This window comes from Misgurnus anguillicaudatus, chromosome 15 (genome assembly GCF_027580225.2).
Source record: "Misgurnus anguillicaudatus chromosome 15, ASM2758022v2, whole genome shotgun sequence".
Classification (NCBI taxonomy): domain Eukaryota; kingdom Metazoa; phylum Chordata; class Actinopteri; order Cypriniformes; family Cobitidae; genus Misgurnus; species Misgurnus anguillicaudatus.
Genome location: NC_073351.2, coordinates 36,310,308 through 36,325,059, shown reverse-complemented (window position 1 = coordinate 36,325,059; position 14,752 = coordinate 36,310,308). Strand labels below are relative to the sequence as shown.

Sequence of the window (14,752 nt, the reverse complement as noted above, 5' to 3'; positions counted from 1 at the left end):
GAAAGTTACTTCGTATTTATTTATTATGTCTTTATATTTAGAGTAATGAGTGCACTTTTCCGTCCAGCCATACAACTAACTGGCTTAGCGATATTTCCAGCAATCACTGGATGGCGTTGTTACACAAATTTGACGCTGTGAGAATGAAAGGGACATGCTTCTACATTGAACAAACTAAATGCGTTAATGCATCCCCCGCGCTCTATGGCAGGCAGGATGGACAGACAAACACTCCACATGCTTAATCCGAGCGATTTTACAAGTCATTTACGCCTGCCGGCTGTGTAAAAACGTTGCTTTGTTCAGCTATTTTGAATGGAATCCAATGGGAGCGCTGCTTTTTTATCCCCCGAAAAGGGGCGGTGACGAAATTTACAGTCAAGTTCCCGGATGTGCCGGTTGTCCGTATATGACCATAAGTAAAGAGAGATCATTTCGAGGAGGAGGGGAGATTTGTGTTGATTAAAGATTATGAATAAAAAATAATGAAGCTCACAGATAAATCATTTGTAAAAAATACCTCAATATTCCCAAATAAATACAGTTTTTACTTCAACTTTAAGTATTATTGTGCTGACATAACTGATATAATGTTACAGTATAACAGCGTAACATTAAACCTCCACTGACAACAATTCAAAAGTGACTCTGTATTGTAAGAAAATGTTTTTTTTCAAGCACAAATATTTCATTACATTGCAGTAGATGTTTTAGCGGAGTCTGAGCTAAATTCATCTATATTGCCTTTAAGCCAGAAAACATCAAATACAACATGATTTTATATTCAGCAGAAAAACTCATTTCAGAAGAATTTCATTGATGTATTTTTATGTTGTTTCATGTCGTCTGTGCTTCCTCTTTGATATTCATGTACAAACTCATCACAGTTTCTCCTCGACTCTTGTGTTTTTCTTTTGTCTTTGTTTGTTAATGACCTTCTCCTGAGGTTTCTCTCAGTGCTTAAACAGATCATTGGAGAAGACAAACACTTCTGCTGTGAGCCTAAAACAGAAGGCCATATCTGTTATCCTGCAAAACAAATGAAATCTCTAAGGCAAACAGACACATATACACACACGCACACGCACGCACACATCACTAACAGACCCTATAGGGTCTCTGTCAGAATAGACGTCACGCTGGAGGACTTTGATTTAAATCTTGAGTTATGATTAGGTAGGTGGGTAGGTATCTTTTGTTCATACCTGCAGGTAAATTTGTTGTGCAGATAGAGACATTTCGATCATCCATGCACATAAGACCAATACAACACTGTTGACCCTCATTTTGTTTTAAGCCAAATAAATAAGTACACTTAAAGTGGAAAATCTGACTTTTTCCATGTTTAAGTGCTATAATTGGGTCCCCAGTGTTTCTATCAATCTAGAAAATGTGAAGAAAAAAAACTTAGTTTTTGTAAACCATTCTCTGCAAGCACAGCATGAAAAAATAGGTAATTGAAATTTGGCTCCCTTTGTGATGTCAGAAGGGGATCTAATTATAATAATACCGCCCCTTAATCTGCACTATCCAACCACGGCACTGTCATTTAGTGCACAGACTGAGAAAATAATTGACAGCACAATTGAGTTTCAATTTCAACAAACCACCATTGTGGTGATCAGTGTTTGCATTTCATCAGCTCATTTGCTGTTTAAAGGACACACCCACAAACTGCACATTTATGCTCGCACCTACACTCTTAAAACGAATGTGCCAAAATAACACATCTTGTGTCTAGTAAAGGACAACACATCTAGTGTGTTGTCCTTAACTTAACACGTCTCTGTGTTATTTTTGGAATAACACACTTTGTGTTGTTTTAACACATCTTGTGTTGTCCATTTCATTTATTTAAGCTCACATTCTACACGAAATGACACACAATGTGTTAAAATAACACATAATGTGTTAAATAATTTAACACAAAACAATGTGTTAAAATTAACACATCCTTTCTTAGAGTGTACAAAATGACAATTTGTACATATTATTATAATACATTTTCTATATGATATTTTGAGCTAAAACTTCACATACGCACTCTGGGGACATCAAATATTTATTTTACTGTCCCCCTTTAACCTAAACCCTGAAAAAATATTCAATTGCTCGAGTGTTTTAGTTTAATGCACAACATATGATGATTTCTCTCATTCAACAGGAAATTTAGAGTTTAATTTATTTTAGCTTATTTAAGTCTCTGGATTTGAAAGTTTTACCCATTATGCATTGCAGCATGCATAAATGAACTGCTGCTGTTGTATGTGTTGTTTTGCTGTTTGTTGTCTTTATTTCTACTGCTGTTGTTTTTGTTATCATTATTGTTTATTATTTTTGTGATGAAGTTAAGAGCTCATCATGAGATTTGATTTCTGTCACCATTATTGAGACTCGTGTGTTGAGTGTTGAGGTCTATGTGAAGTTGAAAACTTTGCTTTATTTGATGTTTGCTTTGCAAGGTGTGCTCTTTTTAAGAGGTAAGTTCTCTTAACGTTACAAATTTATAAAACTCTTAAAATAAGATGTGTGAAATAAAGTTTCTCATATTGTTAACTGACTATTTGTAGAACAGGAAATGTTTAGTTAATCTCAGAAGAATATATTGCTGGAATGAGACATTTTACATTCAGTGAACAAAGAATTGAAATAGCCTGTTCAGCAATCTTATGTAGATTTAACAGGAAAAACAGGAAGGAGGTGTGTGGGGTGCCGACCATCTGCGGGTGTGTAATTTTGGGATCAAATTTAAGCTTTGGATGCATGCATTGAAACTAGCACCGCATGTGACACGCCGACAGGATGTAATATGTTTCAGTGTGTTTCAATCAAAACACTGTGTGCAAGGTGAAAATGATTCATCCTTTTTTGTTTAACTTTATCAGTAACACTTGAATCCTTTAAAATGATTGATTAATGATAAGTAAATGATTAACTATAAATATATTCATAGATTAAAGGCTCTTGTGCTCGAGTGAGCTTCTGTCCCATGTTTTGTCCCAACTGCCACTAGGGGGCGAATTCTGACAGTCATGTCAGGATGTAGTGTACACTGAAAAGGCGGTTTAGCCTGTATATCTTTAAAATATAAAAAAGAAAACATAAAGTGCAATTTTAATCATTAGTAGAAGACTGGCTACATGTTGTGAATACCTGAAATTTAACAATTGATGAAAGTTAATTAACAGTTTGATTATTGTGCAATGTTCATAGTTGAGCTGTTTTGTCTTTTACAATGTTAAACTGCAATTGTTTAAAAAAAAAAATACGACTTTTCAATAATTAAAAGGCAAATACTGGATACAAGATGTGTGCATAATTTTTGAAAATTCTTGTTTTTAATATATAAACTATAACAAAAAGTACTAAAAACAACATAAGTTATAACATTTCGTATTACAATATACATAATAGGTAAAAGTATAAAAGGTAAAATTATGTGAAAGTTTGGCCCGCGTCATATTTCCATTTTTATAATCTGTCCCTCGAAGAAGAGTAGTTAAAGTCCCCTGCTGTACACATGAATTAATATTACTATGAGACTCTCATAAAGCGTTGTTTCGATTATGTTCAGGCTTTTTTAACCAAAGGATATTGAACAGGTGGCAACCCTTTGAAATATTACATTGATCAGAGTTCTGAAAAATAAATTAAAACTCAGAAAAGTGTTTACGCTGGACTATTTTGTAGTGCGCCAGACAGCTTGGAAAGAAAAGTTTTAACAAAAATCCAAAGTGAATTGCGTCTAGCAGCCGTGTTATACATCCTTAATTATTCAGATTTTAAGAGCTCAGAAATTGGTTATCAAGATTAATGGGCACAAAATGTCCAATGAGGAAAAAAATCAATCAAAACACTCAGACTAGATGAGATTTATTAAATGTGAATCAATAAGGCTTCATTTCACATTCTCGGCTATGTGCAGCACAGCAACACATTATAGTGTAAGTGGAAAATGACTGTCATTAAAGCTACGCGCCTGATTAAATATTATGAGGGAGTCAAACAGACGTGATTGTAGGATCCACTCCAGAGATCAGGTCAACACATCTTATGATTTCTGTGTGTTTGATGATAGATGAATCCCTGCAGAATGAGTTTGTTATTTCTCAGAACCAAAACGTATAATCTCATCTCAGAAAAATAGTCTTTAGGTGCAAAAGGAATAATTCACGTTTCAGCTCATTGAAACAAGCAGTTGTTAAACACATAAAGTATTTTTTTATGATTTTCACAAATGTTTAATGCTTCTAGAATGTTTTCTTCTATAAATATATAAACATATAATATATATTAAATGAATGAGCAGACCCCTGCTTAAAAAAAAAAACAAAACAAAAAATTGTTTTATCCTATCTTCACTTAAAGTTTGGTTCCAAAACGACATAAATTTTCAAAAATCTTGTATTTTGTGCATATAAATCAAATTGCAGTTTGTTTGTTTTGATTTAAGCCTTCATAACTAAAAAATACATCTAAGTAACACAATAAAACAATAATAACATGATAACATAATAATAAACATGTTTTGACAAAAATTTAAAAAAATAGTTATCTAGTTTTGGAACCAAACTTCATTTGTTCTCTTTTTGTCACCTCTCAAATATGTGTAGGTTTCTTAAAAAATATCAAAGTTTTGAGTAAAAAGTTGAGATTATTGCATTTTTGTAAAGGACATCTATTAGAGATCAGATTCAGAGCGATGATCAAAACATACACCAAGTTTTATACTGTTTTTGGATCAGTGGATGCGTCAGTGTTTTATAAATGAGCGCCATCTAGTGGATAATAGCGGAAATATAGATTGCCGTAAAAACTTGCATTGGCAGGGAGTGTTTTCTCTTAATTGACGAGTTAACTCTTTAATGGCGGGGAAAGAGTTAAGTATTAACCAGGCAAGTGTTTACTAAGGCATTCGTAATTTCTATTGTTCACACAATTGCTGATGTCTCTAGTGTTAAACGTGTATGCACTAAAAGTAGTGTGCACTTGTAAGGGTAGTATTTACTTGTAAATTATTAGGCATTGGTATGCACTTTTTAGTGTGCATGTGTAAAGTTAGTGTGGCACTTGTAAGGTTAGTGTGCACTTATAAAGGTAGTGTGCATTTGTAAGGTAGTGTGCTTTTGTACGTTAGCTGTATACAACTAATACACTAAATCAAACATATTTGATTGAATGTTTGATTTAGTGCATTAGCGGTATTTGTTTGATTTAGAAGTATCTCTCACAAGGACTCATTCTTTATTTATATTATTAAGTGTATTGAATGATTATTTAATTGAGTTACTATCTGTTGATTTTGTTCTCCAAGCTCGGTCAGAGCTGTATGTCTCCCGGCAGGTTTGTAATTTGTCCGATGAGGAACATTAGACATGTGACTTTAATCTGAGGTTTTGTTCATTCAGGATGAGGAGAGATGCTGGACGATTATCACGGGTCAATCTGTCTTCACGATCATTGTATCAGGACACAGTGAGCGATTCTGCTCGAGTCAGCAGTTTTTCACTTTCAGGTCTTTAGCAGAGATCAGTGTTTTACTATGAACCAGAAACATGAGGGTCAATGTGAAGACTTTTTCATTTGTGTGTGAACTGTTCCTTTAATGTCAACTTTACTGTTTGGATTTCTGCTGAGACTCAGACATAAATATAGATTCACTGAGACATTTGTCCAGGTGTAATCTAGTCTCTGTTTGGTTTTAAAATGCTGCTTTAAAATTCATTTCTACGAGCACATAAGACCGTTCAGGTGATCTTTCCCACAATCCTTTGCTCATTATGTTCAGTCTGAGGATTATTGATGATTCATCCTCTCATTGGCTGACATTTAAGGTGTCTGTCAGATGTCTTCCCTTCAGCTCTGGATTTTCTCTTCATAAGGAAATCTCACCTGACTTGTATTCATTAGTGAATGCCAGCAGCCTCCGGGGATTTTCATGGATATTCTGCTTTTCTTCACAGATCGCTGATGTCCTGGCCAAAATGAAGCCAAGTGTCCTCCTCACACTGGTACATTTATTCTCCTTTATTTGATGTAAACTCTTTCATGAATACAGTTTTAATCTGATGAGAAACCATCAAGCTCTTTTTATAATCACTTCTTTGTCAGTAAGTTTTTGTCCTGTGACTATAAAATTAAAACACTTTATTTAGCAGATACTTTAGGGTAAGAATTATAAATATATATTTAGACAATGGGACAGTGTAAAGTGTCTTTCTCTCTCTCTCTCTCTCTCTCTCTCTCTCTCTCTCTCTCTCCTCTCTCTCTCTCTCTCTCTCTCTCTCTCTCTCTCTCTCTCTCTCTCTCTTTCTTTCTCTCTTTCTCTGTAGCGAGGAGTGAACACAGACAGTGGCAGCACCTGTCGTGAGGCGTCGTTTGAAGGCATCAGTCAGTGAGTCTCATTCATTATTCAGAGTTTTTCTGGTGAAACTCATTTCATTGACAGTCACTGGATGAGACGGGGAGCTCTGTGAATTCGGCTCTTATTTACTGATGATTCCACAGGAATGAATCATTAGACATTCAGCATTACATATTAATGTGAAATACACTTTTACTACACTGATCGCAGAAATAATCTGGACTTCAGTCACAATGTAACACATCCTAAAGGGCCCATATTATGCAAAATCCACTTTGACAAGGTGTTTGGACATAAATGTGTGTTGGCAGTGTGTGATCACAACCACCCTACACTAGCTACATTTACATGCAACTAAATAATCGTTTGTAATCGTATTGATGGCTCAATCAGATTAAAAAGCCTTCATGTAAACACCTTAATCAATACGATTGAGGTCGATGCAAATTTCGATCGTATTGAAGGGGGTGGTGTAGGCTGATCTTTGAACTGATTATCAGGAGAAAAGTATGCACGTAAACGTGTGAATCGTAGTATTTTCTCATTCAGATGCAAAAATATCTTGTGCACATGTGCAGAAAATTGTGCTTAAATTCACGTCTTATATTTACCTCTTATATCACGTGATTCCTGTCACAGAAACATGTAAAAGTAAGGCAATGGCACCAACATTATTGAGGTAATGAGGTCACGTGCTGTTTATTCTGCAGCGTTCATGTCTTTCATAACATTAAAGGAATAGTCTACTCACTTTCAATATTAAAATATGTTATTAGCTTAATTAAGAATTGTTGATAGATCCCTCTATCATCTGTGTGCGTGCACGTGGGCGCTGGAGCGCGCTGCGACGCTTCGGTGGCGTTTGGCTTGGCCCCATTCATTCGGTGGTGCCATTTGGAGGTGGGGTTGGAGGTGACCGGGCACATCAACGTTTTTCCTGTTTGGGACGGGTGGTTGTGCGAGCAAGTTTGGTGGTACAAAACAACACATAGCGCTTTTCCAAGCGGCCTTAAAAGAGCAACTACACCCTATGGCGTAATAGCACTTTTGGGAGTACTTCGACTCGCCTGAAAAGTCCGCTCCCCTTCTCACTCTCATAATGGGAGAGGGAGGGTGTTACTGTGCCGAGTCCAAGTGCTCACAAAGGTGCTATTGCGCCATAAGGTGTAGTTCCTCTTTTAAATCCGCTTAGAAAAGCGCTATGTTTTATTTTGTACCACCAAACTTGCTCGTATAACTATTCGTCTTAAATAGGAAAAACGTTGATGTGTTTGGTCACTTCTAACTTTATCTCTAAATGGTACCATTGAATGAATGGGGCTAAGCTAAATGCTATCGAAGCGTCGCAGCGCGCTCCAGCTCTTACGTGCACGCACACAGATGATAGAGGGATGTATCAACAATTCTTAGTTAAGGTAATAACATATTTTAATATTGAAAATGAGTAGACTTTTCCTTTAACATTACATAAAGCATTAAAATAGTGTTGTGCTTTAAAAAAAAAAAAAAGTTTTTTATGACCAATATCTGAAAACTTCTTAAGAACAACTTTCTCCAACTCAACTTTGTCTTTGTACATTTATTCAGAGATAAAGTGTGAAATTGACAAGACTTTCTGTGGGCTGCGTTGCCAAGTCCTCTGCTTTTTTCGAGTTTAGATTTGGGCCACTATTTAAACCATTTCCACAAGTAGATTTGTTCCTGCATGTAAAAGATGAAAGGATTTCGTTGATTAGTTATTGGTATTTGGGCTGTGAATAGTCATTGGGATGCTTTTGGGTTAGTTTTGAATGTCCATTGGGCTGATTTTGATATGCGAATCTGGCAACCCTGCCTGTGCTCTTGCACTTGTTTCAGATTATATTGAATGGACATGTAAACAAACATTTAATCAGATTGCAATGTTTATAATGCATGTAAACGGTATTGTTGTAAAATACAATCAGATTAAATTCATTCAGATTGCCACTGAAAAAAATCCACCCTCTCATCCTTTTTTAAATTCCCATTAAACCAAAGTTTGTGACGTCACATAAACAAAGTCCCGCCCACGGACTGACTTATTTTAGCCAAAAGCATTTCTAAATGTGTTTGTTAGCACGCTGTAACGCTAATGCGGCTAAATATATTATTGTGTCAGACTGAAGTCACATGAATCAGATTTATTTTTTACTAAAAGCGCTGTCTGTTTGTAAGGAAGTGAGGAGCTGTAGCTCATTTGCATTTAAAGGTACAGACATGAAAACTGCTTGTTTTTACTCCCAACCAAATAGAGCCATTTTGGACATGACATAATAAATCATTTGTGGGATATTTTGAGCTGAAACTCTGGACACTCCTGAGACTTATATTACATCTTGTAAAAATGGCATCATATGTGTCCTTTAATGAGATGTCATTGCATAACAAATTATAAAAGCAAGTAGATTTGGGGCCAAAGTAACTAAATATTCTCCTTCCATAAATTTTGCATCTGAAAGTGAAACCCCTACAAATGCATACACAATAAGGTTCACACCTTCACTGCTTGAAGCTGTTAGTAAATCTGGATTTAGATTTTTGAGAGATTACACACTTTTCACAGCATCCATTCGATCTACACTAAACCGCACATAGTAAAGGCAACTACACAGACTTTAAATCTTTTTTAATTCTTGCTATGCAAAGTTAGTCTGTGTTAAATAGTTTCTAAGCACATTATAAATGAATTGCTGAAACACATTACTGTGAGACTGTGTAGTAATGAATTGTGCAGTTACACCGTTTTTCCACATTTCTTTACTCAAGATTATGTGGGTGGGGCTAAACCAGTGGCTCGATGATGCACTGGAGCTACCGAGCATGGCCCTGCCCCTAAATCAATCACGAGCATTTAATCAGGTGCTAGCTGTATTTGAAAGTTAAGAGATGCGGGATGGTTTGAGTGAGTGGGCGTGGTTTCAGTGCGGACACGCCCCCAGCATTTGAGAGCAGAGAATCCTGCCTGTTTTTCCAAGTTATTTTATTTACTTGCTATTTTTAATCATTTCAATTTGGCAGGGTGGTCAATGACACATTTTTCTGTGGTGTGACAAACCGAGAACACGGTTTTAATTTTGAATTTACTCCAACTTTAAATCTTCAATACTGTATTATTGTGTTAAGACAAACATTCATGTTTCCATTCAGATTTTCTTCAATAAATGTAAATAAATGTTTGTTTATTGTTTATTCAGAGATATTTTATGTGTTTATCAGGTTTGAGGTGAATAACTCTCTGCTACACCTTGTTATTGTGGAGTGGTGAGTTTATTTTAACTTTTACATCATGTTAGTCTTGAACCACAGTAAATTTCTAGCGAGTTGTCTTGTCCTTGGTGTCCATTTACATGATCAAAACAAGTTTTTTTTGTTATTTAAATTATCAAATGTTTGTTGAAAGAGACCTCAATCACTGCGGTTTATTAAAGATTTCAGAAGTTTGATTCATTTCATCTTTTAATGATATTTTCATCAGGATTTATTTACTAGTTTTGAAGATTTTCTTTTATCACCAAAGTCTTTCAGTCTTTGGTGATGTCTGTGTTTACTAAACCTTTGAGGTTTATCATTAAACATTCAAATACAGAATTAGTTTGATTGTATTCTTCATATAATGTGGATTATTGGGAGAGGAGATGGAGGATGAATCGGTCAGGAACATTATTAAAATGCGAGAGTGGTTTTTGGAGAAGATATGAGGCACTTCAGTTCATTTCAGTGGTATCACAGCGGTCATGGTCGAGAGCTCTTTTCTTTCATGAGGACAGCTTGACAAACAAACCCACATCTCTGTGTCGGCCTGATCAGCTCTATAAAGACAAGCGCTCGTCCGTAATGGTCTGCGTGACTCTTTCACTCTTGTGTGCATTAGGTCTTCTCCTCTGTTACTGCCTTCATTACACTTTCTCTTCTGTTCACTTACCAACTCTGAGCTTTTCCTTCTCTTCCTCACTTTCATTCATTACCTCAAGATTTCCAGAGAGAATTGTAAATTGCTCCAACATGATGTTACGTTTCACAAATATTAAAGACCTACACGCAGATACAGATGCATTTGGCAAACAACTTGGACAAATAAATACAGTTTCTTTATATATTTTCATTATATACAACATTTGTGACTCATTCTGGCAAATTGAGTCGGAATGAGCAAATTTAAAAAAAATATTATTTCTATTTTGACATTCTCTTAAAGGGGTCATATTATGAGATTTAAAAAAAAGTACAATAAATATTTGGTGTCCCCAGAGTACAAATGTAAAGTTTTAGCTCAAAATACCATATAGATAATTTATTATAAGATGTTAAAATTGCCAATTTGTAGGTGTGTGAAAAAATGTGTCATTTTGGGTGTGTCCTTTAAAATGCAAATGAGCTGATTAAATGCAAACACTGAATGCCATAATGGTGGTTTGATGAAACTGAAACTCAATTATGCTGTCATTTATTTTCTCTTTCTCTCTCTTTTTCTATTTATTTCTCTCTCTTTCTCTCTCTTTGTCTCTGTATTAAATGGAAGTGCCGTGCACATGCTTACAGAGTATGGTTTACCAAAACAAAGTTACTGGGTTGATAGAAGCACTGGGGACCCAATTATAGCATTTAATCATAGAAAAAGCAAATTTTTATGATATGACCCCTTTAAAAAAAAATTCAAATTGAAGCATGATTTGTTGAAATCTGACAAAAAAATGACAGAGCAACACCTGTTTGAAGTTAATAAATTCAATTAAATTTGATTTATATAGCGGATTTCACAATTGTTTAATTGTTTCAAAGCAGCTTTACAATAATAAAAGCAGGAGAAAACAGAGAAAAATTGGTGGACAACATAAGAAGCAGAGTAAAGCGATTAAGATTAAACCGTACTAGCTTGCGTAGTAATAATGTAACGTATAGAAGAGGGTGCTAAGTTAAGCCAATGTCAGCTGACTCCCTAGGAGAAAAAGCCATTGAGAGAGAGCCGGACATAGCTGATTCTATAGAGGATATATTATTTATATAATAGGTAAATTATACAATTTTATTCAAGGACGAGACAGGGAGAGAGAAACAAAATCTTATTAGTAATGTAAAGTGTCATACAGTATTGTGGTTTAATATCTGCTCGGTTCCAGACAGGCTAATTATTGCGGCATAAGTATATTACCCAGACGAGTTATGTGAATGCTTTGTTCCGGACAAGCTAAATATTGCAGGATAGGTATATTTACTAGACAAATTATGTGAATGCTTTGTTAAAGATAATTATTTTTAGTGTAGACGTAAAGTTATCAACTGTGTCTGATTTTTTTTGGTAAATTAAAGCAACACTTAAGAGTTTTTTTACCTTAAAATAACGTTTCCAAAAAAGTTTCAGTCGTTCATCCATTCGAAACAGGGTGAACATTCGCTTTACAGCCCTCTATCGGCCAAAACCGCACTAAAGAAGTTTCCAACCGTCGGGTCGCGGTCCTGTAGTTCGAGTGAAAACTACAAAAACATGCTTTATGGCAGACCTACAATCTAATCAGAGCCAGCTTTGCTGCAGTAGGATAAATTATATATGACAGTGGTAATGGACAATTCCGCTTCCAACTTAGTGTTTTGAGAGAACGTGTGCGTCTCTTTATCATAAACCCTTTGGATGCGTCTCCAGCAGGCATGTATTTTGACATGACGCATGATGCACATGGTTCACATGATGCAACAAACACGCATTTTGAATTTGCGCCCCTTCAGAAGAGAAGTCACCGGCCGCCACTAGGTTTGAATGATTTTGTAGGTCAAGATTTATTTGAAACGGAAGAAAATGTCATTTATAAAAAAAAAATTGCTGTGATGTCAGCTGGAAGTGAAATGTTGTTTAGGTGGAGCAAATGATTTTATTAAGAACAAGCATTCTTCTATGATAAATAAACAATACAAATGAACGCAGTCAGATTTCATCAAAGGTTTAAATGCAAACTTTGACTCTTAAATCTGTTTCGAGAAATGTTTTCCTTATGCTCCTAAAGAAAGCACATATTCCCTGATGCTGGCGGTTCATCTTCACTTTGTGAGTTTAAAATTCAATACTGTGAAATGAAGGTGCTGATGAGAGTCACATGGATGCTCGTAACCATTGGTTACGGCTGTGTGTGTGTTCGGTGATATATTTAGATGTGTTATTAGCTACACATTCACACTGAGTCAGAGGAGATGATGTGAATGATTTTGTAATAAACACAGCAGCAGTAAGACAAACCACGAATAGACAGTGAAGGTGAAGAAAAAACTTACTAATGAGAGTCGAGGTGTTGAATGCTACTGACGTCAGTGCTGCTGGATTTGGGCTAAGTTTAGGATCAGGAGATGTTCTCTCCAGAACTCTTTATTACCTTTAGACTATGAAGTTTGGCTTTTATGCCTCACAAAAAGTTTTACCTGAGCTATACCAAAACATGATTGGTTTAAAATAGTTCTTGTATTACCTAAGTGGGTTCACACTCACATGTGATTTTTGCACATTTTTATTTAACCTGTCTCTCTCTCTCTCTTTCTTTCTTTCTTTCTGTCTCTCTGTAGTCGTTTGCTGAAGACTGACATGGAGCTGGAGGTTTTGCGCTACACCAATCGGATTTCCAGTGAGGCCCATAAAGAGGTGAAACATTGAATACAGCATTACCTATATTTGTCATATTCAAGTCCATCCCAGAATGCATTGCATGTACTTGGTGAAAGACTATTCTAATAATTCAAGTAGTCTTAAATATAAGCTTTTAATGCAAATATTACTTGAGAAAAACATTTTGTATAAAGTTTCATACCTGACGAGGGTTTGGTATAAAAGAAAGATTTAAGGCTCTCTCACAACACAAAGCTCCTCTAATGTCAAGTTTTATCAGCTTCACTGAAGGATGAAAGCAGACTTGTGAAATATGCACTTATTAAGCAGCATATATTAAGGAAATGAAATGTTTAACAAGTGAAGCAGTCATGCAGAAAACGTGGAGTCTCAGAATAAGTGAATAATCCAGACTGATGCTTATACTTTCTGTAGTATAACAGATTTTAAATGAAAAGACTTTATTAATTGCTCAGCCTGTTCTTTGTAAATTACTATGTTATGTATTTATCATAATGTTACAATTAAAAATGACTATAGAAGGCTTGTTGTATTCCTATCACAATGTTTGACAGGTTTCCCATCAGCCTTACTCCTATAAAAAACCTTGTTTGCTCTTTTACTAAACAGTGCAAATAAGCGCAGGAGCAAAATTCCAAAAAAGTGTGATGGGAATGGTATATCTGCGGGTAATTTACTAAAAAGTCACAAATTTAATAACACAGACGCAACAGGTGATTTCCATAAAGACCAACGCAATCTACTAAAAGCAGCACAAATTAGTTCAGGGTCGCAAATAAGCAGAGCTGATGAGGTGCAGGTGATCGACTTACACCCGATGAGCTTGAGTTCAGCACCACGGACATCACAGCTGAAAATTCTGGGTGTGAAATCCCAGCAAGGCAAGCTATGATACACTGAAAAAAACTGGAGGAAAAAAAATTAAGGTTTACCAGAAGTTTTGAAACGCTTGGTGTTGTGTGATGACTTCTAATGACTCCTCTTTTATTTGCTTCAGCAAATTAAGTATAAAATGGCTTGGCAAACAATATTTTTTAAAAATATGTATATCTGACATTCCGAATAAATTGAAATTAAAAAAATCCTCTCACTTCTACCATACGCTCTCTGATCTCTGCGATGCCGCCTCCTATAAGCAACAATTGCAGCCATTTCAGCACAAAGTTGTTTAAGACATGTTTTTTTTTTTTTGGCGTTGAATAGTGGCGCACATACCAGTTTTATCACACGCGCAAACATTAGTAAATCGCATTGCGTGCATAATTTAAATAATCTCCTCCCATAAAATTTGCGTCTGAAAGGAAACTCCTAGAAATGCATATGCAATAAGGTCAGATGCAAAAATAACCTTTTCAGTTCTAATTATCCACTGCATGTCTTTAGTTAATCATGACATTATTTAACGTAAAAATTATGGTTTGTGCTGGCGCAAGTTGTTAGTAAATCTGGCTCTTAATCTTATTATTTCCTGAAAATCTTGAGTATCTTATGAACACTGTATTTAAAGCACAACTCTTAAACTTTGTATTATTTTGGTAATTTTCACCTCACATATGTGCTCATTATAAGCTGGTAGTGTATAAAAAAGTGTGAAAATATGTTAACTTTTTCCCTGCCAGTGTTTCTAAAAAAGTTGCCACCAGCATTTTTTTAATGATTTTCACAAAGTTGAATACCCTTCAGAAAGTTTTCTTCTTTAAATATATAAACATACAATATATTAAATAAAAGAACAAATCATCTGCTTTCAAACAGAAAAA

At 35.3% G+C, this 14,752-nt stretch overlaps 1 protein-coding gene across 1 annotated transcript in view; it reads left to right on the top strand.

Moving 5' to 3' along the window:
• Window positions 1-14,752, top strand: part of pepd (peptidase D) — a 75,132-nt gene that overhangs the window by 14,370 nt on the left and 46,010 nt on the right. Inside the window, exons 5-8 of the mRNA XM_073853900.1 lie at window positions 5,964-6,011; window positions 6,333-6,394; window positions 9,602-9,646; window positions 12,932-13,007. Coding sequence (XP_073710001.1) covers window positions 5,964-6,011; window positions 6,333-6,394; window positions 9,602-9,646; window positions 12,932-13,007 — 231 coding nt within the window. The remainder of the gene's footprint in view (window positions 1-5,963; window positions 6,012-6,332; window positions 6,395-9,601; window positions 9,647-12,931; window positions 13,008-14,752) is intronic.